The sequence below is a fragment of the Arachis hypogaea genome, chromosome 3 (assembly GCF_003086295.3).
Source record: "Arachis hypogaea cultivar Tifrunner chromosome 3, arahy.Tifrunner.gnm2.J5K5, whole genome shotgun sequence".
NCBI classification, from domain to species: Eukaryota; Viridiplantae; Streptophyta; class Magnoliopsida; order Fabales; family Fabaceae; genus Arachis; species Arachis hypogaea.
In genome coordinates this window covers 141,729,784-141,754,545 of record NC_092038.1, presented here as the reverse complement: position 1 = coordinate 141,754,545, position 24,762 = coordinate 141,729,784, and the positions used below count along the sequence as shown (strand labels likewise).

The 24,762-nt window shown below is 32.0% G+C and overlaps 4 protein-coding genes across 14 annotated transcripts; all 4 read right to left on the bottom strand.

Moving 5' to 3' along the window:
- Window positions 1–769: 769 nt before the first annotated feature.
- LOC112734790 (uncharacterized) lies at window positions 770–3,687 on the bottom strand. Of its 2 annotated transcripts, XM_025784255.3 has the most exons (6): window positions 3,212–3,687; window positions 2,948–3,110; window positions 2,333–2,869; window positions 1,725–2,172; window positions 1,562–1,643; window positions 770–1,152 (listed from the first exon to the last, which is right to left on the bottom strand). In XM_025784255.3, exons 1-6 carry the CDS (start codon window positions 3,239–3,241, stop codon window positions 949–951), a joined length of 1,464 nt encoding a protein of 487 aa, XP_025640040.1. In that variant the 5' UTR covers window positions 3,242–3,687; the 3' UTR covers window positions 770–948. The 2 variants fall into 2 exon arrangements, with proteins under 2 accessions (XP_025640040.1, XP_072089831.1); XM_072233730.1 differs by having other exon boundaries at window positions 2,333–3,110; window positions 3,212–3,634.
- Window positions 3,688–12,387: 8,700 nt separating this feature from the next.
- LOC112734788 (protein TRANSPARENT TESTA 1) lies at window positions 12,388–13,353 on the bottom strand. The gene is made up of 2 exons (XM_025784252.3): window positions 12,962–13,353; window positions 12,388–12,896 (listed from the first exon to the last, which is right to left on the bottom strand). Exons 1-2 carry the CDS (start codon window positions 13,310–13,312, stop codon window positions 12,501–12,503), a joined length of 747 nt encoding a protein of 248 aa, XP_025640037.1. The 5' UTR covers window positions 13,313–13,353; the 3' UTR covers window positions 12,388–12,500.
- Window positions 13,354–14,653: 1,300 nt separating this feature from the next.
- Window positions 14,654–16,429, bottom strand: LOC112734789 (uncharacterized). The gene is made up of 3 exons (XM_025784253.3): window positions 16,037–16,429; window positions 15,556–15,621; window positions 14,654–15,252 (listed from the first exon to the last, which is right to left on the bottom strand). The coding sequence occupies exons 1-3, from the start codon at window positions 16,211–16,213 to the stop codon at window positions 14,755–14,757; spliced, it is 741 nt and encodes a 246-aa protein (XP_025640038.1). The 5' UTR covers window positions 16,214–16,429; the 3' UTR covers window positions 14,654–14,754.
- Window positions 16,430–17,600: 1,171 nt separating this feature from the next.
- LOC112734786 (putative hydrolase C777.06c) lies at window positions 17,601–20,459 on the bottom strand. Of its 10 annotated transcripts, none has more exons than XR_003168436.3 (10): window positions 20,132–20,459; window positions 19,920–20,055; window positions 19,691–19,818; window positions 19,367–19,514; window positions 19,171–19,276; window positions 18,893–18,951; window positions 18,523–18,622; window positions 18,308–18,417; window positions 18,068–18,129; window positions 17,601–17,943 (listed from the first exon to the last, which is right to left on the bottom strand). XR_003168436.3 is itself a non-coding variant. In XM_025784247.3 (10 exons), exons 1-9 carry the CDS (start codon window positions 20,308–20,310, stop codon window positions 18,072–18,074), a joined length of 960 nt encoding a protein of 319 aa, XP_025640032.1. In that variant the 5' UTR covers window positions 20,311–20,459; the 3' UTR covers window positions 17,601–17,943; window positions 18,068–18,071. The 10 variants fall into 10 exon arrangements, 3 of the variants coding, with proteins under 3 accessions (XP_025640032.1, XP_025640034.1, XP_025640035.1); XR_011880492.1 differs by having other exon boundaries at window positions 18,308–18,443; window positions 18,523–18,600; XR_003168438.3 differs by having other exon boundaries at window positions 18,523–18,600.
- Window positions 20,460–24,762: the final 4,303 nt, after the last annotated feature.

Below are 24,762 nucleotides of genomic sequence, written 5' to 3'. Positions count from 1 at the left end.
TTCAATTCATTAGGTACACATAATTTTGTGCACATCTTTTTTCAATCCGTGCCAAGATAAAAGAAATTGATAGAACTAATGTTTCAATAGATTTTATCTCCCTTAAGATTGTGATATAGATTCATGGAATTAATGTTTAAGCAATCCCTTTGCAAATTAATTTCAACTTACGGTGATAACTAAATATTGTAAAAAATTGTTGCTCAGGCAATAATTATCCATTACTTATTTTCTGTTGTGTTGTTAATGTTGCAAATATGAAAAATAATGTATGAAATTAGTCTCACATTAAAGATAACAAAAAAGAATGAAGAATCTATAAGATGAGAGACCTGTTAACTTACTATCTTAATGTTTTGAATTGGATATAGTGTCTTTTCATCTTATATTCTTTCACTTAATTCCTCTCCAAAATTTTGATGGTGGTCGAGAATTCACTCTCTACAGTGCCCCAACATGTGGTATGATCACAAAGGTTTATTTTATTTTGAAAAGAATGTTTTATGTACATAGATAAGTATAAAACCCATGTATAATAAGAGTAAATATAAATAACATATCTTTGCATTGTTTTTCTTAAATTAAAATATGGTTTACTTTTCACTAGAGGAAACTTGTAACTTTGCATAGTAGAAAGTAGAAACTAGGAAGTGAAAACAATGGCCAATAGGTGAAAGCAGACACTTTCATTTTCTTCTCTCTATTTTTTTTCCTCCTCCAATTTTTTTTTTTTTTATAATAATAAAAAAATGAAACAGACACAGTTCTGTGACTTATAAAAATCATCATTCAGCAATCCCTTTTACTTTTACGTAGCAAGTTGCACTCAGGTGCCTGAAAACTACAGGGTTTCAGTAACATACAAGATCTATCATTTGCCATTGTTTATGGCTCATACCTTACACAGTTATGTGATTTGCATTTTGTTTTAATTGCAATGTCTATACATCAGACCCAACCACAACAGGTGTAACTGGAAGGGGGCATTCGCCCTGTTTGGCGTATGTACTCTGCTTGAGCTGCGGTTCTTTCGGCTTCCCGACTTTTTCTAGCTGCGGCCGCCGCACGTTTCTCTTCTGATCTTTGTCTTGCCAGAGCAATCTTTTTCACCATCTTTGCATGTGTCTGAGCTTTCATTTGCTCAACTTTGGCCTTAAATTGTAAACAGTTTCAATCAATGGCAATGTGAACATTGTTATGAAGTAAAGACTATCTACTCAAGTAAACATTAGGACAAACTGCAATTAAATAATGGCAATCATATGGATTTAACCTATGTTCAATGTATAATATTAATATTTCATCAAATCTGTTCAGTTATTAAGCTTCTATTATACATAAATAATTGGAGAGACATATAGTTAATTTAGAATATCAGATACAGATCAAGTTTCAAGCAATGTTCAAGTAGAAATAAAAAATAACCATAGCATAATTATGATGTCTGTCTCCATAGAAAAGTTAAAAATGCTCCATATCTCACTAAACAACATTCAGGTTCTAAAATATGGAAGACTTTTGCTTTTTCTGATGTATATGGACTATGCAAAATAATAACTACCTCAATTCTTCTCATTTCTGCTTCTAACTTTGCCTTTTGCTGACTTTCCCATGCTTGAATTTTGATTTCCTCACGTTTAAATCTGAAAATATTAACACGGACTAATCACATTAGGATGAAAACTTTCCATGATTTTAAACCTTGGTTGAACACAAAATAAAACCTTGCAGTATGTTTAGACTTTTGAGCTTCCTCCCACTGGGCAGCACGCTTTTCAAATTCAATTCTCTCATGTTGTTCCACATTTGCGTCCCTCATAGCAGACTTTTTCTCTTCCTCGTCGCCGTTGCTTGCCCAAGCAGCAATATTCATCTTACCAAGCTGCACGCCAAGGGCTGCAATCTCTCTCCTTGTCTTGAGTTTCATTTCTTCTTCAGACAAGTGTTTTCTTCCATTTTCAGTTGGAAACTGCAAATCATCATCAGTTGTGTTGTCCAAAGGTGTTGAAGCAGGCTCACCTCTCCTTGGAGTTGAAGGCATTGAAGACGCTGGGCTACGTAGTGGAGTTGCTGAGCCACCAGGAGTAGCAGTTCGTGAAGGCTCTTGACTTGGCACAGGGGTCATTTCTGTTCCCATATCTCTCATTGCCACCGATCGAATTCCAGGAAATTCTGCAAAATATGAACAAATTCATCTTGCTGTAGAGCATAACACACACCTCTACATTCAATCAAATCAAAATTCCATATAAACATCTAGTATAATGCTTTGTCCATTTTCCCTAAAATGAACGCAACTTACAACATAACTGAGGTGTGATATTGAACATACCTGTATGATCATGTGTACTTGTTGAGCAAGATAAGTCCAAGTCATTTACTTCCTTTAAATCTTTGCTTTGGGGATAAGACTCTTCTAGTACTGGATTTCTTCCATCGGAAGGAACAAAAGAGAATTTGTCAACCCGCTTTGTTTCTGTCACCTTGGCTGTTGATAACTTATGATCATAAACACCAGACTCCGGAGCAACCCTCACCATGCGATTAGGTTGACTATTATGCAGAGTATTATTCTTTTTTGAAATAGTAGCTTGTGTGTTTTGCCTCATTATCCATTTCTCAGCATCATTCCACTTAGAAGGAATAGGCCTCAATAGTGATCTTGTTGCCGGATTGTTCACCGATCTCTCTCCTTTATCAAACTCGAAGCTTGATGAGCTAGCATTACTGTCATAATCAAGATTTTCCTCTTCTATTGTTCTCACCGGGTGAATAGTGCTTGAACTTCCACCATCAGCCTTTTGAAGATGCTGAATCTTGGTAAGGCCGGTGCCACCGTTTCCCTTTGGTTCTAAGCTGGGAGATGTAACTGGAATTAAGGAATTAATGAAGTCATTGCCATTCATCATATACACACAAGAGAAAGAGAAAGAAATGAAATGCAGACCTTCATCGTCAGGGTTGCCATTGTTAGAAGGTAGTAAGCTGTTGACAAATTCAGCATCATCAATTCTGGAAGGGGAAGTTCTGGATGAGTTACTGTTGGATCCATCCTTCTTTCTGTGACCTATAAGCTTCATCCTCAGTTTACTTGGGGAAATTATTCCAGTCTGCATAACAAACAAAACAAATTATTAGAAGGAAGGCATGAACGGTGGCTCACTAATGAAGAAGAGGATGCAAAAGGTAAATTGAAACGGAATTAAAAGACCTGAGGTTTGTGAATCCTCTCGTAGTCCATGAATAGAGATGAGAGATCTGTGTATGCTTAACAAATGCAGCAGCAGTGCAGTTCGGTTCAACACAATGAAGGAATGAAGCATAGCACACAAGAAACAATGAATCAATCAATGAATTTGTTGCGTCAAGTTTCGGTCGCTGTATACTGTATACTGTATACAGTACAGTACGGGTGGATGCACTTATCTGTATCTATGTATGCACGCCATTTTCCGATTTTACCCCCAACCAAAATTATCTTATATAAAAGTGAAAGCACGTGAAGTAAAGGCGTAAAGCCAATGTTGTTATGTTGGTGCGCCCGTGTGTGGCTCACTGAATTTTTCCGGTAATCTCGGCAAAAATAGCTTTCATTATTATTATAACACGAACCACAAAGATAAACTCATAAATAATTAAACATGACTACTCCATTAGGATGCTTTTGCAAAGCTTTATCATTTGTTTAAATTGATAATAATATAATATACTCATTAATATAATATACTCATTAATACATGTAGTAAAGCGAAAGGTAGATCTCGTCAAAAAAAGGAAGGTAGAGGATATAGTATAATATACGTATGAATATATTCCCTTGGCCAGTCAAAGATACTTCTGGGGAAAACACATCCACCAAGGCAGACTCATCATTTTCGTTGTCCCTTGCTTATTTTTGATTGAATAGGTAAAATTCTTTTTTTATTTATTGTATCTGTGTATTAAATATATTTTAAATAAAATATTTATTGATATTTATTTAATATATATATTTTTTATGTTTAATTATATTTTAATAAAAATAAAAAAATTAAATATTTTTAAATATATTTAAATATTATTATATATTAATTTGTCTATTTTTTTAATAGTATTTTTAAAATAATTTTAAAAATAATATATATTATTAATTATTAAAATATTATTATAATTTATCTAAAAAATATTTTATATTTTATATATATACATATTATATTTTTGTGTCTTATAAAAATTTTAAATTTATGTATTTATGTATTTTATATCAGTATTAATATCTGTACATCATAACATGTTATTTAGTTTTTTTTTTTTTTTTAAAAACTTCTCATACTAATTTATTCTATAATGTAAAGTTTATATTTCGTATAATATATATTCTATTAATTTTAGATGGAAAACAGGAGAAAATAATAAAATAAAAAATATTATGTATATATATTATTTAATTTATTTTAATATATATTTTAGATAAATAATTAATTTAGCAAATAACTTTTTATATATGTGCATGTAACGTATTGAGAATTAAATTAGCAGAGGGTGTCAGAATTCAGAAGCCAAATGGGTTGGGACTCTGCTCTGAATCTGAAAGTTTAGGAATTCTATAATGTGACTGACTAATCCTTCCTTCCTTCCTTGACCAGGGTCATCACCTAATCCACTTACATTTTTAGGGACCAATTTACCCTTTTCCTACTCCCCTGAAATTCTCAATCATTCATCCATCGTTTTTACTTTTAAGTTTTAACTGCGTAAGAGTATAAAAGGTTTTGATGTGGTTATCCAAAAATATATACCGTTGATTTCCGGGGACCATTTTAAAGAAGTAACCATGATCATGTAAATTTTTTTATACAATTATGTTAAATTATGCATTTAAAAAAAATTGCTCTCTCTATATATATAATATAAACATGTTCTTTCTTATCCATTATTATTATTATCTTCTAGTTATTTTGCCTCTAATCTGTAATTTTCTTTCATAATTTTCAAAAGTGCAACTGAGTAAAGCTTTATGATTTCAAGGGAGAGATCAGAAAAAATTAATTGTCATTCAATAAATTGATTTGCAACATCAGAACACAGTGGACCGAGATAATGATAAATAATTAATTGGAGTTTTCAGCTCATCTTGATCTATTATTTTCAAAGTTCAATACTTATGTCTCAAAATCTTAGAGGTAGACATACAAAATTTCAGTTAAAAAAAATCTCAGTGGTAGATATAAAAAGTTTAGGTAAAAAAAAAAAATTATATATATGATACATTGTTAATAAAGAGAACTTCTATACAAATTAATATTATGAGTAACAGTAAAATTAAATTACTTCCTAAAATTAAGATATAGCCAATGCATGCTTTTTAGAATCGTCAAATAATTTACCACACCATAGTATAGTTAAATCCGTAGGAGTGAGTACAGGTCGGTTTGGTTCGGATTTATGGTAAAATTAGAATCGAACCGATCAAAATATAATTTGTTCGGTTTAGTTTGAATTTGTGATTTTTTGTACATGTATCCGAACTAAACCAAATCGATTAAGAACGGATTGGTTCGATTCGGATAATTGGGTATCCGATGACTTTAAAATTCATAAAAAAAGAAACAAATTTTTATCTTAAAAATTCAACAAGTACAATAAACATGTAATACCAATAGAAATAATCCAAATATATTAAACACCAAATACATTAAAAACTAAACTTATTAAAATCCATACATATTAATAGTGAATAATCATTGTCTAATAAAAAAGTCATATATAATTTATTTTTTATTTAATTAATATATAATCGGATTCGCGAGTTGATTCGGATTCCGCACTTCCAGAATCGATACCCGAACTAATTACTAACAAAGGCCATTGATTTGGTTCGAGTTAAACCCAATTATCCATTGGTTTCAGAACCAATTTAATTAGTTTGGTTCGGATGAGTAATTGAATACTCGCTACTCGTGCTCACTCCTATAAATCCGCCCCTTGCCTCAAGAAAACTTAATTATCATTATCCATCATCTAATCAAACTTTTAAAGCACAAAGCCCCATAGTAATTAGTAAGAGTAGGGAGGTCACATACTTTTTGTTTGCTTTTAATAAGGTCTAAGGTCCAACAGATTCACTATTCAATTTATCTTTTGTACTGTTAAAATTTTTATGTTATTTGCTAGTTTTAGTAGCCCAAGAAACATTCTTGAGTATTGTTAATTACATCAATTTTATTAACCTAAAGTCGATGTTAGATTAGATTAGATTAGATAACTAGAAAGGAGGGGCCCTAGTGTGGTTCACATGGGATGTTTGCAGTAAGTGGGGCCCACTGATCATGACGTGTATAATGTTTGCCCCTTGATTAGGGTTTGGACCTTTGACCGATAATTCAAACACTGTATGTGAACGTATTGATTCACTTCGCCTAATTAGTTGACCCATTTCTCATACAATATGCCCTTTCTTTTTGGTTCAAACATATTAGGTATTTAGTTTGAATTCAGTGTGGTATTGGTTTCTTATATCATATACGCAGGCAAAACATCTCTTTCATCTTTTCAAAGATAAAATTGTGATCAAAGTTGACGTACGAAGAGAAAGAATAAATAAATACTTTAAACTCTTCATTCCCAAAATAAAATTTTACCACTATATTGTTTTTTTTTTTTTAATAAGTGAAGTGAAGTGTTCATAACTGATAAACAAGTGAGGTGAATTATTTGGAGTTGGCGTGTGGCAGATTGTAAGAAAGGTGCATGAAGCATGCGTTGTTAGTTGTAGGGATTGTAGCTATTTCCCAAAACAAAATAACAAACTAGGGTGGCACTGCCACTACCCTACCACATGAATATGCAATTATGCATACATATAAATAAATTAGCTATTAATTATACGAGGCAATTCTTCTTATTTCTGGATATTGAGTGCCCATTAACAAAGTAATGATTGTTCTTGCATTTCTCCATATGAATATATATATAAATAGTGTCCGAAAATTCATCTTATGGTGAAGGAAGGAATGCACAAAACATGTCAGCAGAAAAAATAAATAAAGTCATGGCAAGTCGTTTTCACACAATAGATTGAGAGGCACATGGTCTGGGCATTGCGTTGATTGTGGTTGCTCGAACAAAAAAAAAAAAAAAAAAACTCTTGCTAACGGCCATCTTTTACATATTATCATTATGGAAAAATCTAGGAACCAACAACTTTGTTAAATTCTGACCAGCATATAACCATGCAAAGAAAAGTGAGTCATTAAATGAAAGTTCACACCAATTTCACACCATTAAAATTATTATTGATGACTATTTAATGGTTACAAATCACAAAAGTTACTAGCTCCATAGCATTCCTCTATTATTATTATTATTATTATTATTATTATTATTATTATTATTATTATTTTCTAAGCTCCATCGATGCACCTCTTTGGCAATTATGTCTCTTTTACAGTACCTACTATACCTAGCCACTAGGGAATTTATTCCCTATAAAATGATTTATTTTTTAATTTAACAAAATAATTTAAAAATTTAATTTTGATACTGTGTAAATAGTTTTATACATACATTTAATTACATAACACTATATCAATAAAAATAACTACTTTTTACATTAATCGCGTGAATGGTTATAAAAAAGAAAGAATATGATACACAATATAAAATACTTTATATCGTCAGTGCATCAAAATTAAACTCATAATTTAATAGAATAATATCGTATATATATAAAAAAAAAATACTAAAAAACCATCAAAATTTATTATTTTTAACTATAAGTTAACTATTAATATTTAAAAATATAAGATAAAATATATTATTAGATTACTAAACTAAAAAAAAATAAACTATAAAAATTAAATTTATAACTAAATAATAACAAAAACAATAAATTCTAATACCCCCTCCACGTTTCTCCCCAAAAGGTAAACAACAATTTTGCAATTTCAATTCAACATATTTTGCAAAGTCTTTCACAAAATAATGTGATTTATTATCACATTAGTTCATGTAAATAATGGAATGGTTTTGTGTGATGGGTATACCGTATATGCGTCCGATCCAACAAGATTTTATTTGGTACAGAATCTAGAGAGGTGAGATGAGACCTTGTACTACAGTAGTACCCTACACTCTTGTATGTATGTGTTGAAATGGCAGCATAAATAATCAAAATCTAATGAACCGTGCAATGTTGGGGCTTCCATAACCTTTTCATTTTTGTGTTTGGTACAGAATCTTTGTTCCTTTCTCAACTTTTTGACGCTTGCATATTCACTCCCTTCTCTCTAGTTTCTAACTTTAAAAATAAAATTAAAAGAAATAATTCTGTAATTCACTTTATTAGTGTTAAGGGTGTGATATTATATCTAGAGCTGGAATTAACTCTAATCTGACATACATGTTTAATCAAAGAATACTCTAAAAACATTGACTAAGAGAATAAAATAGAAAATTTTAGTTTTTTACAACAATATATTAAAATTAATTAATAATATAAAATATATATTAAAATATACATATTATAAATAAATTAAATAATATATATTTTTATATACAAATATATAATAATTAATTTTAGTAGTCAATTTTAATATACAAATAATATTTTTATTTTTTCAATACATAAAAACTCAAACAATTAAGATTTTTTATTCAAACATTAAACTATTGATATCTTTAAAGAATACTCTTGGAAAGAACACTCTTGTTAATAAGACTATGAGTTAAAATATAATTATTAGTGATTCGTCCATGTATAACTCGGTTTTTATTGTGCATTATAAGTTATAACTCGGCCTTAATTATTATTCATTATGTAACCGACATCTTCGTTATCGACTTAATGACCATTATTCTGACTTAATGATCAACGGTCATACCATCAATTCTATTCATCAACTCTATGCCTATAAAAAGCACCAATTTCTATATACACCGGACATTCTATACATATTCTAGATACATTCTAAATACATTCTAGATATATTCTATATACATTTTATATTCATAGAATTATTATAATATACAACACATGATAACTTTTATTTCACATCTTACATTCTATATTCATAGAATTATTCTTATACCTCTTAAACAGTTATTAACTTGAGCGTCGGAGTGTCTTTTGCAGATACTCACCCCCTTGTTTTCTCCTTGCCAACGTATAACTCATCCCGATGAGAAGCTTAAAGACATTCATCGACGGACGAGCTATACACCGGCCAAACTCAGGAAGAACAATTGGCGCCGTCTGTGGGGAGAGTAAAATAATTCCTACTCCCCTCAAATTCATAATACTTGAATTACATTTAAATTTTTGAACTAATTTCAACAATCTTGTTTAAGATTTTATTTAATACTTCTTATCAAATTTTAATCTATCATAATTTTTTATAAAGTATGTACTTTATACATTCAAATTGCTTCATTTTTAAGTATCATAATATTTCACATCTCATAATTGATCAATGAACTAATCCGAGAACAAACTCGGCTTTCAATCAATTCGAGAACAAATTCGACTTTCAATCAATCCGAGCATAAGTTGGCATGTCAATTTTGCTAATTTTTTCAAAGTTCTCTATTTACACAAGTAAAATTATATATTTTATTCAACATACTTTTGTATTTATATTTTGTGTAACTAATATTTACTAATTTATTAGTTATATTCAAACATCAATATATATTCTATACTTTATGCTATTAAATTTTATGTTTTAATACAAAAAGTTAAGAAAAAATAGTTACAAACATGCAAATTTACTATTATTGCACGAGAAATATCTTTCGTCATACTGTAACTGCTAAAAATATTATACTAAATGTATAATTCAATAATTGTTAGCTTATTGCTTTATTATCAAATTAAAGCATGTCCTACAAAACAAAATTTAGATATTCACATTTTGGCATGTATGACATTCATATATGTCGTCTTCTTCTCGACAATTATCAACTTTCAAGGTATATTTTTCTACTTTGAACTCTTTTACTTTTACAATATATATTATTCAATATATGTTGCGACTTTAGACATATTCATTTTCTCAATTTATCTTATTCATATCATATAACCTTCACTGTAAATTGTAAATATTCAATAACTAATTGCTTTGAGCGAGAAATTCATCAATAAATTGTTATGGGCTGAAAAAATTCACAAGACAATTAACCATTATATCCTCGGATCATACAATCGATTCTATCAATGGATATCTTATCTATCTCTGAACTTTTCAGTTCACATACAATCAAATGCTAAAATTATTCTTAAACGGAAGAGTATCCCTCACGCAACTACCTTGATTGAATGACTCTTACCATATCATTATTATTCACTTATCTTTTAATCGAGTTATAAATCATTTTATTTTCTAAGCTTAGCTTGGATCATATGATCGGCAGACAAAGCTTGGGGGCTATGATCCGTCACCGTATAACTCGGTCTTTATTGTGCATTATAAGTTATAACTCGGCCTTAATTATCATTCATTATATAACCGACACCTTCATTATCGACATAATGACCATTATTCTGACTTAATGATCAACGGTCATACCATCAACTCTATGCCTATAAAAGGCACCAATTTCTATATACACCGGACATTCTATACATATTCTAGATATATCTATACACATTCTAGATACATTCTAGATATATTCTATATACATTCTATATTCATAAAATTATTATAATATACAACACATGATAACTTTTATTTCATATCTTACATTCTATATTCATAGAATTATTCTTATACCTCTTAAACACTTACTGACTTGAGCGTCGGAGTGTCTTTTGCAGATACCCACCCCTTTGTTCTCTCCTTGCCGACGTATAACTCATCCCGACGAGAAGTTTAAAGACATTCATCGATGGACGAGCTATACACCGACCAAACTCAACAAGAACAATTAGATAAGAGAAATTTTTTAAATTAATAATTTTTAGCGTTTTTGGTTATTATTTGACCAATATAAATATTAATTGTCTTTTAACAAATAAATTATATTAATTTATGTATACAAATTTTAAAAAAATTGAGTATAAATTATATTAATTTATGTGTATAAATTCTGATAAATATAAAAATAAACTATATATTTTTTATATATAAAATTTATGTAAATATAAATGTAAATTATTGTTGATTAAATATTGACAAAAAGAATAATATTTACTGATTATATAATATTATTCATTAGATAATTCAAATTAAGAAAAATCCTAATTAAGAAACTCTATTCCCTCTAGAAAAAGAGAGAAAATATCCTATTTGCTTGTAAGGTACGTACATATCCACAAGAAAATTAGGTGGGGACCTTTGTGGCAATTCGTTTTACACTAGAGATCAGAATACTAAGGTTGTTGGGACACCTTATGCTTAAAAATCAATTGAGAGCTTTGACTGGGTGAAAAAACAAGAGAGTAGTAGCTTTCAGATTTTGGGGACCATTGTCGTTCATTTTTCTTTTCTAATATATGGAAAATAAAAGCTTCCCTATCATGCTCTTGCTATAATTCCCTTTTTGCGAAGAAATAAGGAATTTGGGTTGCCTTTGAAGTCAATGATGGCTTATAATAAGCTTTTGCAAGCATATGAAATTATCAATGAATATGCCAAATCTAAACTCTATTGCCTCCAAAATCTTAAGATCAGAATCATCATGACTTGATCAACTTGGCCCCAATTATTTAATTAAATGAATGTGACTTTATATATAGAATGAATACCAAAGCTACCAACTTTCAAAGGTGCCCGTAAAAGTGTGGCATTTGATTATAATTCTTCAAGCAACCATGTGTTAATTAATAACAATTAGAACATCATTCAACATTCGTTGCTTTAACCAAGGGCGGTTTAATTTTTAAGCTTCAACTATAAATCAATAATTAGCTTTCAATCTAAATATGATGTGTACTAAAAGTCTAAAATCCTAGCTTATTCTTTTCGCTTCAACGGAACTAAAGTCATTTCCAGTCTAATAAGATAATACTTGATAACAATAACAACATAGATTTACCGTATATGAAAAATGATGACATTTATTGTCATGTATATATAACTGAAGTGTTTTCTATTCAGTACAGTAATTAATTTTTGTTTGACTTGTAACTATCTTGATAGATGCAATAATTTACTTAAAAGTTTTAAAATTTTTCTATCTCCAAATTATGATCGAACCTGACATTTAGTTAAGGGTGGTTTATAGATTACTTTATAGTTTATACTCTTTCTCTCTCTCTCTCTCTGTGTTTTCTACTGGTTTTTTTTTTTTTTTTTTGGACGAGTGCTGGTTTCTATATTCAATTGAAAGGTAACGTTTTTAAGCTAGCCCATAATGCGGCCCATCTAAATATCATGGGTTTTTATGACCAAAAAGTGGAAAGCCCATGGAACCAAAAAAAAATTGTATGCATTAGCATTATTTACGTGGGAGTCTAATATGGTGTTTTAGCGAAGAAATTGCAGTAATATATAGTAAGATTGGAGAATAGAGAGGAAGAGAGATCAATGAGAAGAAGAAGTAGAAGAAGAAGAGAAGGGAGTATGACCAAAGCCAAAAGCTTTGATATGATCCTTAAGAGACCTCTTGTGTTTGAAGTCAGAGCCACAAAGACAAAGCCAGCGTTTGCCGCAGTTCTTCTCATGAGTTCTCCAGTCACCTTTGACAGCGAGATTCTTTGAACACTTGCGGCATGAGAAGGGTTTGGGTCCATGCTTCCTCTTATAGTGTGTTTGCAGTGTTCTGAAGTCTTTGAGAGGCTTTGCCCTTGGGTGCTCTATGTTGTTCTTGCACCCTCCTTTGCAGCAGTAGCATGCTATCTCCAACAATGGCCTTGGATGTGTTCTTTTCAGTGACTCTGGCCCTCTTCTGTATTCTGACCCATGTCCCCACATATGCATCTGCACAACATTCATTGCATGCATTATTATTCTGTAACATGAATGGAACAAGCTTAGAACTTTACCTGAAGATTGTTGTAGCGGTTGAAGGTTTTTGGGCATACAGGACAAGAGAAGTGGCTGAAACCAATTATAATCTGTTCTTCAGTTGGTATCCAGTAATTATTTGGAGCTTGGAGAGGTTCTACATTATGATTATCATGGGAATTGTCAGGGAGCCCAATGTGCAAGGCCACTGTCACATCTTCTTTCAGATTTTGATTTTGTTCTGATGATGAACAAGTTGAAGAACCAAGGAAGCTGCTTAGCAAAGGTAGTGGCTCAAGCTGCTTTTGATTCATCTTTTTAGCTATCAGATTGATTCTTGTGCAGGGTATAATGTAACAGCTACATATATTATATATCCGAGGGGTCATTGTATTAAACAAAAAATGAATGAATTTATCAGAGGAATGCACGTTAGATTTTATTAGATTATATGGGTCAGTAACAAGGACATGTAAATTGGAAGATAGTCAAATTTGGAAAGGAAGAGGAGTGAAAGAAATGGTGTGATAGGTGGCCGGAGAATATTACAGTTGACTGAAAAGAACCCTTTGTTGAGGGTATGTGTCCTATTTGTCTATTCTAGTATTGGATAACATAGTAACTTAAATTCTGTGGACCATGGCCTAACAATCATAGCAAGAATTTTATAGCAGTGAATTTAAATTGGAGGGCAAAAAAAGTAACATTTTGTATTGTCAGAACGTTCACATATGAAAATCTTCAGAGCCTACCTTATCTCTTGCTTCACACTCAACATGCTAATTATAGATACTCTTAATGAAGCTGGTTTTCTTTTGGCATAAACTGTCAAAATTATATGTGATGGGACCACTATTAAATACAGCAGCTAGGTAGAATTCTTGTTAACTGCACTTGTAATTCACATGTACCAGGAAAATTAAAGTTATTACTACTGCAGATTTCTTTTTCTTTTCTTTAAGTAGATTATATTTTATTCATTAATAGAATGATGTCACTTTTAAATTATCCTAATAAATGTTAATAGATGAAACATAACTCAATAATTTTCCTATGCAAAATGATCCCATTACATTTTCACAAACGGTGGTGCCATAAGAATTTTGGTTCTCAGAAGCAAAATCTATATTATAACGAAAAGTTAAATCATATTATGGGACTGAAACAACTACAATGATGTTGTGTCCTGCTATTAAAAGTATATAGCAAAGGTATAATTGTTTTTCTTCTTTTCGGAAGTTTTACAGTTTTATCAACTGCAAGTCTTGGGTATTAAATGTTGTTAAAGGCAAAAACTAACAAAAATAGTAGAGCAATAATAGAGAAAACTACATATACATATAGATATATAGTAGTATTGCTACAAGATTTTGAAAGATTGCAGGGGACACTACTACAAGTTCCCAACCCCACTTTAATTTCTTCTTAAAGATTGTATTTAATTCCCTCCCTGAGCATAACCACTTACTAAATTAAATCATCCTTTTATTTTTCAAAAAATCTAATAAATATTGTTCAGTCATACCTAAGTTAACTAGCCTTATTATTACTATCAGCAAGTTTAGAGTTGTGATATTTAATATTTTAACTCTCAAGTACCTTAAATAAGTGAATAAATTACTCCAACTAACAGCAACAACCTTCGGATTGTGTCCAATAGCATTTCAAGGTTGAAAAGAATGAAATCAAGATGCATGTTAAACAATTGAAAAGAACATAAGGCAGAAAAGAGAACAGAACTAATTTAAATCTATCATTCATATGTTGATATTTTAAAGAAATTAAACAATATAGAAACTTTTGCAGCATGATTGAATTGAATGCTGTGTTCTCAGTTCTGCATAACATGTCCTTGTCTACTATCTTCCTCATCATTTGCTAACATATTATGAGGAGAAACATAAGGAGGAATGACTACATTTTCATCACTAACATACACTACTCGGAAAATATCATATTTCATGTCGAAAATAGAGAAGCGTTCAAGATATGGTATCATCCATTTTCTGTTATTGAGGACCCATGAGTAACAATATTGTAGAGATTTCCAGACATGAATGCAAACCACATTGGGAGTGCTTTGCCCTTTCAAGCAAAGGCCTGCAGTTAAGCCTTCTACTTTCGCGAAGCGACACCTGAAAATTGCTAGCACGGCATAGCAGAGATCATTAAGGTCTTTAGCAGTTGTGACTCCAGTGTTGATGGAAACTATGTCGCCACTACAAATTTTTGCTGTTGAAGAGCCATCCCTTGATTCTCCAGCATATGCATCAAGGAAGCTGTGTTCAACTAACACAGCCATTCTTGTTACGTTTGTTAACATTGATTTCTGCAAGGAATAAGGATAAAATCATTTGTCTAATTTTTATTCAGGAATCCTTTCCTTCTTGAATATGCACTTGTAACCACATAATAATCTAAGGAATTAAATAATTAGTACTAATTATCTGTTGTAAATCTTTGCTATTTCCTCTTTTACTAATTCTGTAACAGAACTGACAACTATTATTGTGATTCACGTGCCTCATTGGTTTTAGTTCACATAAATGATAAAAGTAAGTTTCATCAGAATTTCATGCCTCTTTTCCTTTTTTTTTTTTCATCTAGTGCAGAAGTGAAGGGTCAAACTTACAAGGATTTCCATCAACCTATCTTTTTCGTCACTGGACATTTTCTTCCATGCACTGCACCATATGATCTGATTACAGCACATAAATATTTAGCATAACGTGTAAAATTGAGAATAATAACGGAGCAGAGAAACATGTGTAATTGTGGAACAGAGGAATTGAGTTTAACACTGACAAATTCAAAGTTCATTCAGCCATTACTAGATGCTACACTAAAAAACATGGAGCTATGACATTTGATAGATAGAAATTCTCATCCATAAATTGTTATGAGATACAATTATTATTGTATTTTGAACAAAGTCATATCAGAAAATGAAAATCATAACTATCTGGGGTGCATCACAGAGTACAAAATGAGTTGTAAAAATTAATACTCAAATTTCGAAACAAATATGCTCTATCTAGAAGGCAGTGAAAGAACACACACATAAGAATAAAGACAAGTATATAAAAAAGAAGAGAAATTAGAAAAAGCATGACCATATTTCCATGGATGCTCCTAAAAATAGAGCTTTGGACAGAACCAAGGTTGTGAGTGTAGGAGGAAAAGTGCACGAGCGCATGAACAAGATGGTCGATGATAACTACAGTAGGCTTGAAAACAAAGAAGCTTAGGTCAAAATCCTTGTTGATGAAAGCCACAGAGCATGTCATCATTCTCTTGTGTGTTCCCTCTTCAAGTTCCTCTCCTCTTGTGCGCTACAAATAATAATATTAATTACAAATAAATAAATTTAAGAGTCATGAACCACAAGGCACGCAGACTTTCATCGTCAATGCAAAGGGTGCTTTGAATTCAATTGAATTGCCCATTTCTCATTCTATTGTTCTTAGTTGACGACCAGAATTAATAAAATGGAATAAGGCATTCACGTGTATTGACTGATTCAGGATGCTTGCATTCATTGTACCAAAAAAACCAAACAAACGTTTACTTGTTTTTAAGAATTAATAGATACATATACTTTTGTTGATTGTAATATAATAAAGTAGCATGAACATATCCCATGCAAATCACCGTACAAGTGGGCTAGCCTGCTGCCTGGTATATTTATTTCAATATTCAAGTAAGTTTTCAATTATATTATGCACATAAACTAAAAAATAATAATTAAACCCTTATTACTCAGTACTCACAAAGAGATAAAAAAAAAAAAGTGATTTTTATGATGCTTAAATTTTAGATATAGAATTTAAAAATAAAAAAAAAATTCTACCTTTTTCTATTTCTACTTTTAAGTAATTCGGACAAAAAGAAAATTATAAACACACAAAATTTCTCGAAAAAGATGTAATTGGCTCTAATAATTGAAATAAATTATGACCCTGCGGTGAACGCTGCCTATAATATTTATACAATATTTAAAGAAAAAGCATTACCAATGATTTAGGAAATCATCAACGCATGGTTTGACTTACGCAATTATGACTTTGAAAGGTTTTACCTAGTCAACAAATTCAACTTGAAATTGTTTCAGAAACACTTACTATAAAATACTTTTAATTTTTTAAGCAAAATATTTTTGTGATTATTTTTATAAAAATATCTTTAAGTAACTATTTTAGAAATTAGTCTCTATGCACCTACTGTAAAAAAAACTTTACATTACCAATAAAAAATGTAAGAAATAACTAAATCATACTATGTAAGTGTAGTAGTGGATTGTTTTTATTCTCACTATTTTAACTATTAAAGTATAAAAATTAGTCATTATATATTTTAATATATATATGTATTATTTCACATATTTATAATATACAATTTTATATTTTAATATATATTTTACACGAATAATTGATTTGATTTTTACTAATGATTGATAAAAATATAACCGCTTACACATTTAAAGAGGATAGAAAGTTTGATTGATGAATTTCATGTGTAAACTTCCGTGTCAATTCACTTATAAAAATTTTCAGCCTATTTTTAACCCTCAACTAACACATCCTAAGTATACTAAAAACAATTTTCAAAATGAAGGCAAAATTGTTATCATCCATACAAAAATCATAATCTCATATTTAGAGGGGAACAAAACGCTAGTTTGAAGAACTTCTATCCTCGAATCCCTTGGTAGGATCCCATTTTATTCGAATTAACAAAGCAGTTTTTACACTAAGGATTTTAGATTCCTCTGGCTGCAGTATAAACAGATTAAACAGAAGACAATGTCACAAAGTATTTCAGTGTTCTCCAATATAATTATATAATATGAAAAGTAATTTCTTTTAATAAAAAATTTAAGGGAGAAGAAAGATTCGCATTAGGATTGTTCCCCAACAATTGCTTGCATATAATCCAGCAAAGAAAGCATGCATCATTGAACTCGAACTCACTGTAAAGCACGAGTAAACGGTGAACTAAGCACATCCCCATATGCATTACCCTGCAACGTGAAAGAATAGTAATTACTGTTACCAGAAAAAAAATATATAATATAATATAATGTAATATGGCTCCTAAGATAATTATGTATGACTATAAAGATGTGCCTGATCATAGTGAATTACCTTACTATAAGTTTATGGGGACTCTCAAACCATCATGAGCCAGCTGCACTAGAATTCCTTCCCTAAGCACAATTTAGAAGCAACCTCATCATTTGCTTAAGTCCATAACACGTCAAAAGGACAAAAGATAACTAGTTGAGACTTGAACAAAAGTCACATGATCTTGTTACCATGGGTGCTTCGCCTGATTTATTTTTAACAGCTAAGCTTTTACTATGTCAAGATGGACAAGCAATGTACCTTCTAGACCACTCCATTAATAATTCATTGTCCTGATGGTGATCAAACTCGTGATTCATTCCAATCAGTAGGGCTTGTTTTGGACATAACATCTTCACAGTTTCAAGCGTCTGTAAAATCACAAATGATGTGAACTCTGCCTCAGGAAGATATAAAGTCTAACCTGTATAATTATAGATAATGAGAACACATCATTTGTAAAATGCAAAACTAACCTGTGGAAGACAAAGGTGAAACTTATTTGATCCAGTCTGCCATAATGCAAAGAGGAATATCAAGAAGAACGGCTATCACTGGGAATGTAAAGAAAGAAAACTAAAATATGGAATTAACATGTTTCAGAAATGGCAAGAGTAGGAATATCCAATAAAATAAGTTGGAGCTCTACAATATTGTCTATATTGAAATATGAACATAAGGTATGCCAAAATGATGTGAGGCCCAAGAAGTTCCTTTGTGAAAATTATGATTGGAAAAAAAAAAAGGAACTCTGCATTAGAAAAAAAAAAGAAGAAAAACTCATGACTGGAGAATAGATACAGTTTACACAGATTCATCACTTTGTGTTCCTTCAGCACTACTGACCTTATACAACGAATCCAATATCAGAAGATCCAACTGTCCAGCCCCACTTTTTGAAATGACTGTAAAATGAATATTAACTCAGTTAGATGTAAAAATGCAACTTCAGCATAGATTCTTCTTAGGTATACAACAGCAAAGTTTAAAAACACGTGTAAAACTAATTGATTAAAACAAAGATAAATGAAATCCTAGCTAGCACAGTTATAGTGAAAATAGAAAACACTGGTGAAGCAACGAATTCATGTATCAAAGCAAGAATAAAGTAATTTGGAGCGCACCATAATCCGTGGTAGCTGGAATCCGTGAGACATCAGATAAATAAGCTACCTTACTTTTGTCACCAAAGAGAAAGCCCAAACAGATGTAATCCTCTCCATGCATTACCTACATCCAGAAATGAAGTGCTGGAGTCCTTGTAATAAAAAAGGGGTTATTGCATTCTCACCATTAATGACAAAGGTTGTGATGATTAACTGGTAAAGGAGTCAATTTTAAGCCTGATGCAAAAAATGGTTGATTGCAGTCTTCAGCAATTATGTTCCAGGAAAATTGAGCTACCCTTCGTATTTCTTGCCCTTCTTTGAGTTTTTTGTTTACCAAATAAGGAAATTTGGTTTCCAAGCTGTTGCAAACATTTAAAGCATGGAATCAACTACCATAAAGCAAAAGGCACTCATAATATCAAATGAAAGTAAATAGTACTGAAATAGTAACGTTCACAATCACATATAGAACCTGTAGGCCTAAAGTGAAAAAGAGCAGGGTATATTTAACGTCAGCAAAAGCAGGATGTAGTACCTAGTCATTGAATGCTGAGTCAAGTACACGGGAGTAGGATCAATATCATTTGTGGGACTAACTGGTTGAATACTACGCACATCATCCAATCCAAGGACAGCATCAGCATGCTCATGAGTCAAAACAATCTGTAATGCAATTAACAATGAATGAATTGCTTTCACAAAACGACCAACATAGATTGCAAGCATGAAAGGATGGTGAGAGCAGGGTGATTAGAGCAACTGACAGAATCTATTCTTGGAATCTGATGATGAAGAAACCACCTAAGCACCGTTTCCCTGAAAGTCTTGCCAGCATCAATGAGAATATAGCGGTGATTGCCGTGGCTTTCGCAATAATCGATTAAGAGGGACGCATTACACCTGATCAGTCAATAGCATCCTGAATGAGCATAAAGATTGCAAGCGTCGAAAGATGGAAGAAAATGGAAGAGGTGACCTGTAATTAGGGTTTCGGTTGGGAGGGAGAGAGAGCGATTGGAAGCAAACGTGACAGGGAGGATGGGAGGGAGAGATGAGGCACCTCGGATAGGGGATGGCGCTGGAGCAGCCTGTCCCCATGAAAATCAATGCCGATTCCGAGGAGGAGCCACCACTCACCGACACAGTTGCCGCCATGCGTCAATGAAGAAAGATGAAACAGTTGAGTTTCGTTGGACTTCCGAGTTCCATCTTTAAACACTTGTTCTGTGTTCAATCAAGTAGCTACTGTATAGGAAAAATGTTGACTTTGATTTGTAGAGTTCAATGGACAGTAAACTAAGAATGCGCTTTTGCTTTTTTATTTTTATTTTATTTTGAGAAAAACTTAAATCAGTCCATGACAATTATTTCGAAAGACAACGAGGCTTCTGACAAAAAAAAATTTTTAATCCAGCTTCTGACAAAAAAAAAAGACCCAACTCGGCCCCTGACAATTACTTCAAAAGGATAATGAGGTTCCTGTGCCAAAAAAAATCAATGTTATTTTTTTTGACACAGGGGCTAATCTGTTCCCAAAAAAATTATCAGGGACTGAATTGGGTGTTTTTTTTTTCTTGGGGGCCTCGTTATCCTTTCGAGATAATTGTCAGGGGTCGGATGAGGTATTCACTCTTTTATTTTTAGTATTTTTTATTTTAAAATTTTATAAAAAAATAAAAATAATATTTCATGTTTTTTTTATAAAATTTGAAAAATAAAAAGTACTGAAAATAAAAATAGAAAATGAAAATGTAAACTAAATGTACTCTAAAGATTTTAGTTTTGTCTTCTTTTATTTGAAATATGGTGAGTTGCATTATCAAACAATAAAAAATAAAGGTTAAAATTTATATTTGTACTTCTTTTTAAAAATTAGGAGATCCACTCCTGTAGTATCAGAGCCTCAGGTTTAATAGGAGGAAGAATGTAGTAGTACTAGTTAAAACAAGTAAGAGAGAACTCACTAAACATGAACATTTCATCATCTTTAAGCTCTTCTGAATTCATACATCATTCTATTTCACTAAGCGTTCGCTTACCTTCTAATCTAAAAAAAAACCATTGTCAATAAAATTGATCAATTAGTAGAATTCACCCTTGTCCTAGAAGACTCTCGGACACGAGTCACTGTCACTTATCTAGCTAAGTCAGGAAGAGATAATGCTTATCTTTATCTTCCAACTGACATTGTATAATATACTTGTTTGAAGTCTGTAAGATATGATTGTCTATTAGAGACCTCTATAAAAAGAGGAGTTTATCTCAGTTGTAACATATAGTATCGAACATTGTAATATATTCATCTTTTCCTATCTCACAAAATGTTCTAAATCTCTGTTCTCTCTCTGAAAGCTTAACTAGTATTATTTTCTTCTTTTTTATTTAGTGTCATTAAGTATGCTTTGGGCTTGCCTCTTGTTTCAGAGGATCCTGCTCATTAGAATATAGCATATATAGGATTTACAGTAATTTCTCATAGTGAAAAAGGGCTCTATCTTATAACATCAAGTTTTGCTCGGACCCTTTAAATATCAACTAATATGATGATGAATAGGGATAAGCATGATGGTGTTATAGCATCGATCTCCTGAAGTACTGGAGATCCATTCCTGTGGTATTAGAGCCTCAGGTTTAATAGGAGGAAGACGGTAGTACTAGCCAAAGCAAGTAAGAGAGAACTCACTAAACATGGACATTTCATCATTATTTGTGTCACTCCATTGCTCAGCATAGTCACAATCAGAGTCACACATAGAGGGATCAACATCTCAAATGAAATGGCCATTAATATGAGAAACATAGACATGTCTTCTGTTTTCATAGAAATGTACCGACAGATCATCTTGATTGTGAGTAGTTTGTACTCGAACTGGAGAGATCATATTAATCCTTCTGAGAGATGATTCTCGCAATGAATTTTGTTTGAGTAATCCTGATTTCTGGAAAATAGTAGTGACCGTTCCATTACTATTGTGGGTAATAGTTGGTGGAGCTGTAGTATGAACATCAACCTGTTCCTTGGGGAAGGCTTTCTCATAATCAGTAATCAATTCCAATAGAATAATAGAAGAAAGTTTTTCAGTGGTGATCATTCTTAAAATATTCATAATTGCTAGTCCTTTGGCATTATCAGTGAACATGAATAATGCTTCTCCTGTAGTGTTTGGGAGATTGAGATCAAGAGCATTGTCTTGGACTCTGTAGAGGACTTAGTGGTGCAAAGTAGTCTGTTCAATATTGGAGTCTTGGATTACTCCAATTAACTGTATTTGAATCTTCAATCTATGAGGTATCGTTGGGTCTGATAACCTCATGGTGAAATTAGGAGCTATAGTAAGGATAACACTTCCGTTTGAAAGTGTAGTGACCAACGCTCCAATTAAGGCATGTTGGTAATTCTTGAAAGTACTATCCAAAAGAGCAACCTTGGCTGTTACAGGAAGAGATCTTCTTCCATGAAGAGTTAGAATAAGCCTAACTGCTCCTAGATGTAAATGGGTGTAGCCTTGGACTTGATAATTTTGGATGAATTTTTGCGAAATTTTCAGGGTTATATACTGTTCAGCAATTAGTAGCTTTCAAACCATACTGTTGTAAATGAGAATATTGGATGTTTTTCTTTTTGGTGGAGAAAAATGGTTTCTGGTGATAAGATGGCAGATGGTGGTGAGGGTTGATTTCTTTTATCTTTGATAGAAGGAGTAGGGGCTAATAAGTGGATATTCATTGTGCAAATGTAAAGGACTGGTTTTGGGATTAGTTCTTTAGTAGGTCAAGAAAGAAAATTAGCAAAAGTGTTTTCATGTCCCTTTATATGTTTTACCTCAAATTTATAATGGGAGAACCAGTCTTTCTATCACAAGAGCTGAGAGTCTGGCAGAATCTTTTTCTTGATCTCCAACATTGATGGAAAAGAGGTGTTATCCATTTCCACAGTAAAATGATAGGAACTGAAGTGGAAATTGAATTTTTCTATTCCGCGTTTGACAACAAGAATTTCTTTGTAAGTGGCATGGTAGTGTTTTTCTGATTCTTTGAACTGTCCGCTAGCATGCGCACAGTAATGTCTTGTCCCATCAGTTTCTTCAAGTAACACAGCTCCCCAGAATTTGTCACTAGCATATGTTTGTTGTATCCTTTTTTCTGTGCTAGAAACTTTAAAGGAAGGGGGTCTTGTGTTATTTTCTACAGATTTTTTACAACTATAATCTGTTCAAGTCTCTATGGTGGGAAGTTTCTTTTTCAAGAATTTTGACAGTTGGCTGATAATAAAGTCTCTAATGTAGTATACAATTCCTAAGAATTGTTGAACCTGTTTACGGTCATGTTTTCATAAGGGAAATTGACAAATTCTTTAGCAATATGATTCCTGGTTAAAAAAATTTGTCTTGAAAAATCATCCCAAAGAACTCAATTTTTGGGCAATAAAACTCTTTTTTTTTTTATGATAGCATGATTCTTTGATCTTCTATGATTTGAGTGAATTGAGCTAGGAGTGTCTTATAGGCCTTATTGTTTTTTTAGAACAGTAGGATGTCATCATGTAAATGAGTGTGAAATATAAAATGAGCTCAAAGATATTGATCATTATTTTTTGAAAGAGAGATGGGGCCACTTTGAGTCCAAATGGCATTACTGTCCACTGATATTGGGCTTCAGGAATACAGAAGGCTGTCTTATATATATCTTCAGGATGGAGTCCAATTTTCTAAAATCCAGCTTTTAGATAAAACTTACTGAATATTTTTGTCTCACTTAGCCTTTGTGTGATAACTGAAATTCTTAGTAGAGGAAATTTATCGTCTTGCAAAAAGATATTAAGCGGCTTGTAATCAATAATGAACCTCTTTTTTCCTCTGTTTTGCTTAGCTCTTTTCTCAACATAAAAAGCTTGACATGCCCAGTTAGAATTGGTTGGTTCAATGAGTCCTTAGACAAGAAGAGCTGCACATTCAGCTCTTGCTAATTTGAGATCTTCAGAATTCATCTCGGAGTGGGTGGCTTTAGTTGGGTTAATGTCCTCATTCCTTTTGAAAGGAAGACGAACGTAGAAATTTAGATTTTTCCACAAAGGTGTAGGGGTAGTTGAATTGATCATGACTGTCGCAAAAAGTATTGAGGAGTTGTTGCTGGATCTCCTTATATTCTTCTCGAACTTCCTGGATCTCAAGTATGCTTTGTATCCCTGTGTAAGGTAAAAACTGTCTTTTGTAACTCAATCCAGTGGGCTTGATTTATAGTCTATAGATTCGATAAAAAACATCAAATCCAAACAGGACATCCTTTTTTAGGAGATAACTTTCCAATACCCTGAGCCAAGTAGTCTGGCCTGCAAATATTTCAAATCCTATGGATTTTCTAGAAATTAGATCAATGGTGGTGAAGACTTCTTTATTAGCTGCTGAAAACTTTTTATGAAAAGGTGCCTACATTTCTACAGGTAAGACATGTGGTTTTAGAACGGTGGCACAGGATCCAGTATCCATCAGTGCAACAGCTTTCAATGGTTTGTCATATTTAGAAGTCTTGGTCTTTAAATAGAAATGGGGTCGAGCCGTCGAGGGGTACCATCAATTTGCTTCATTCCCAAGGACCTAAGATATCCAA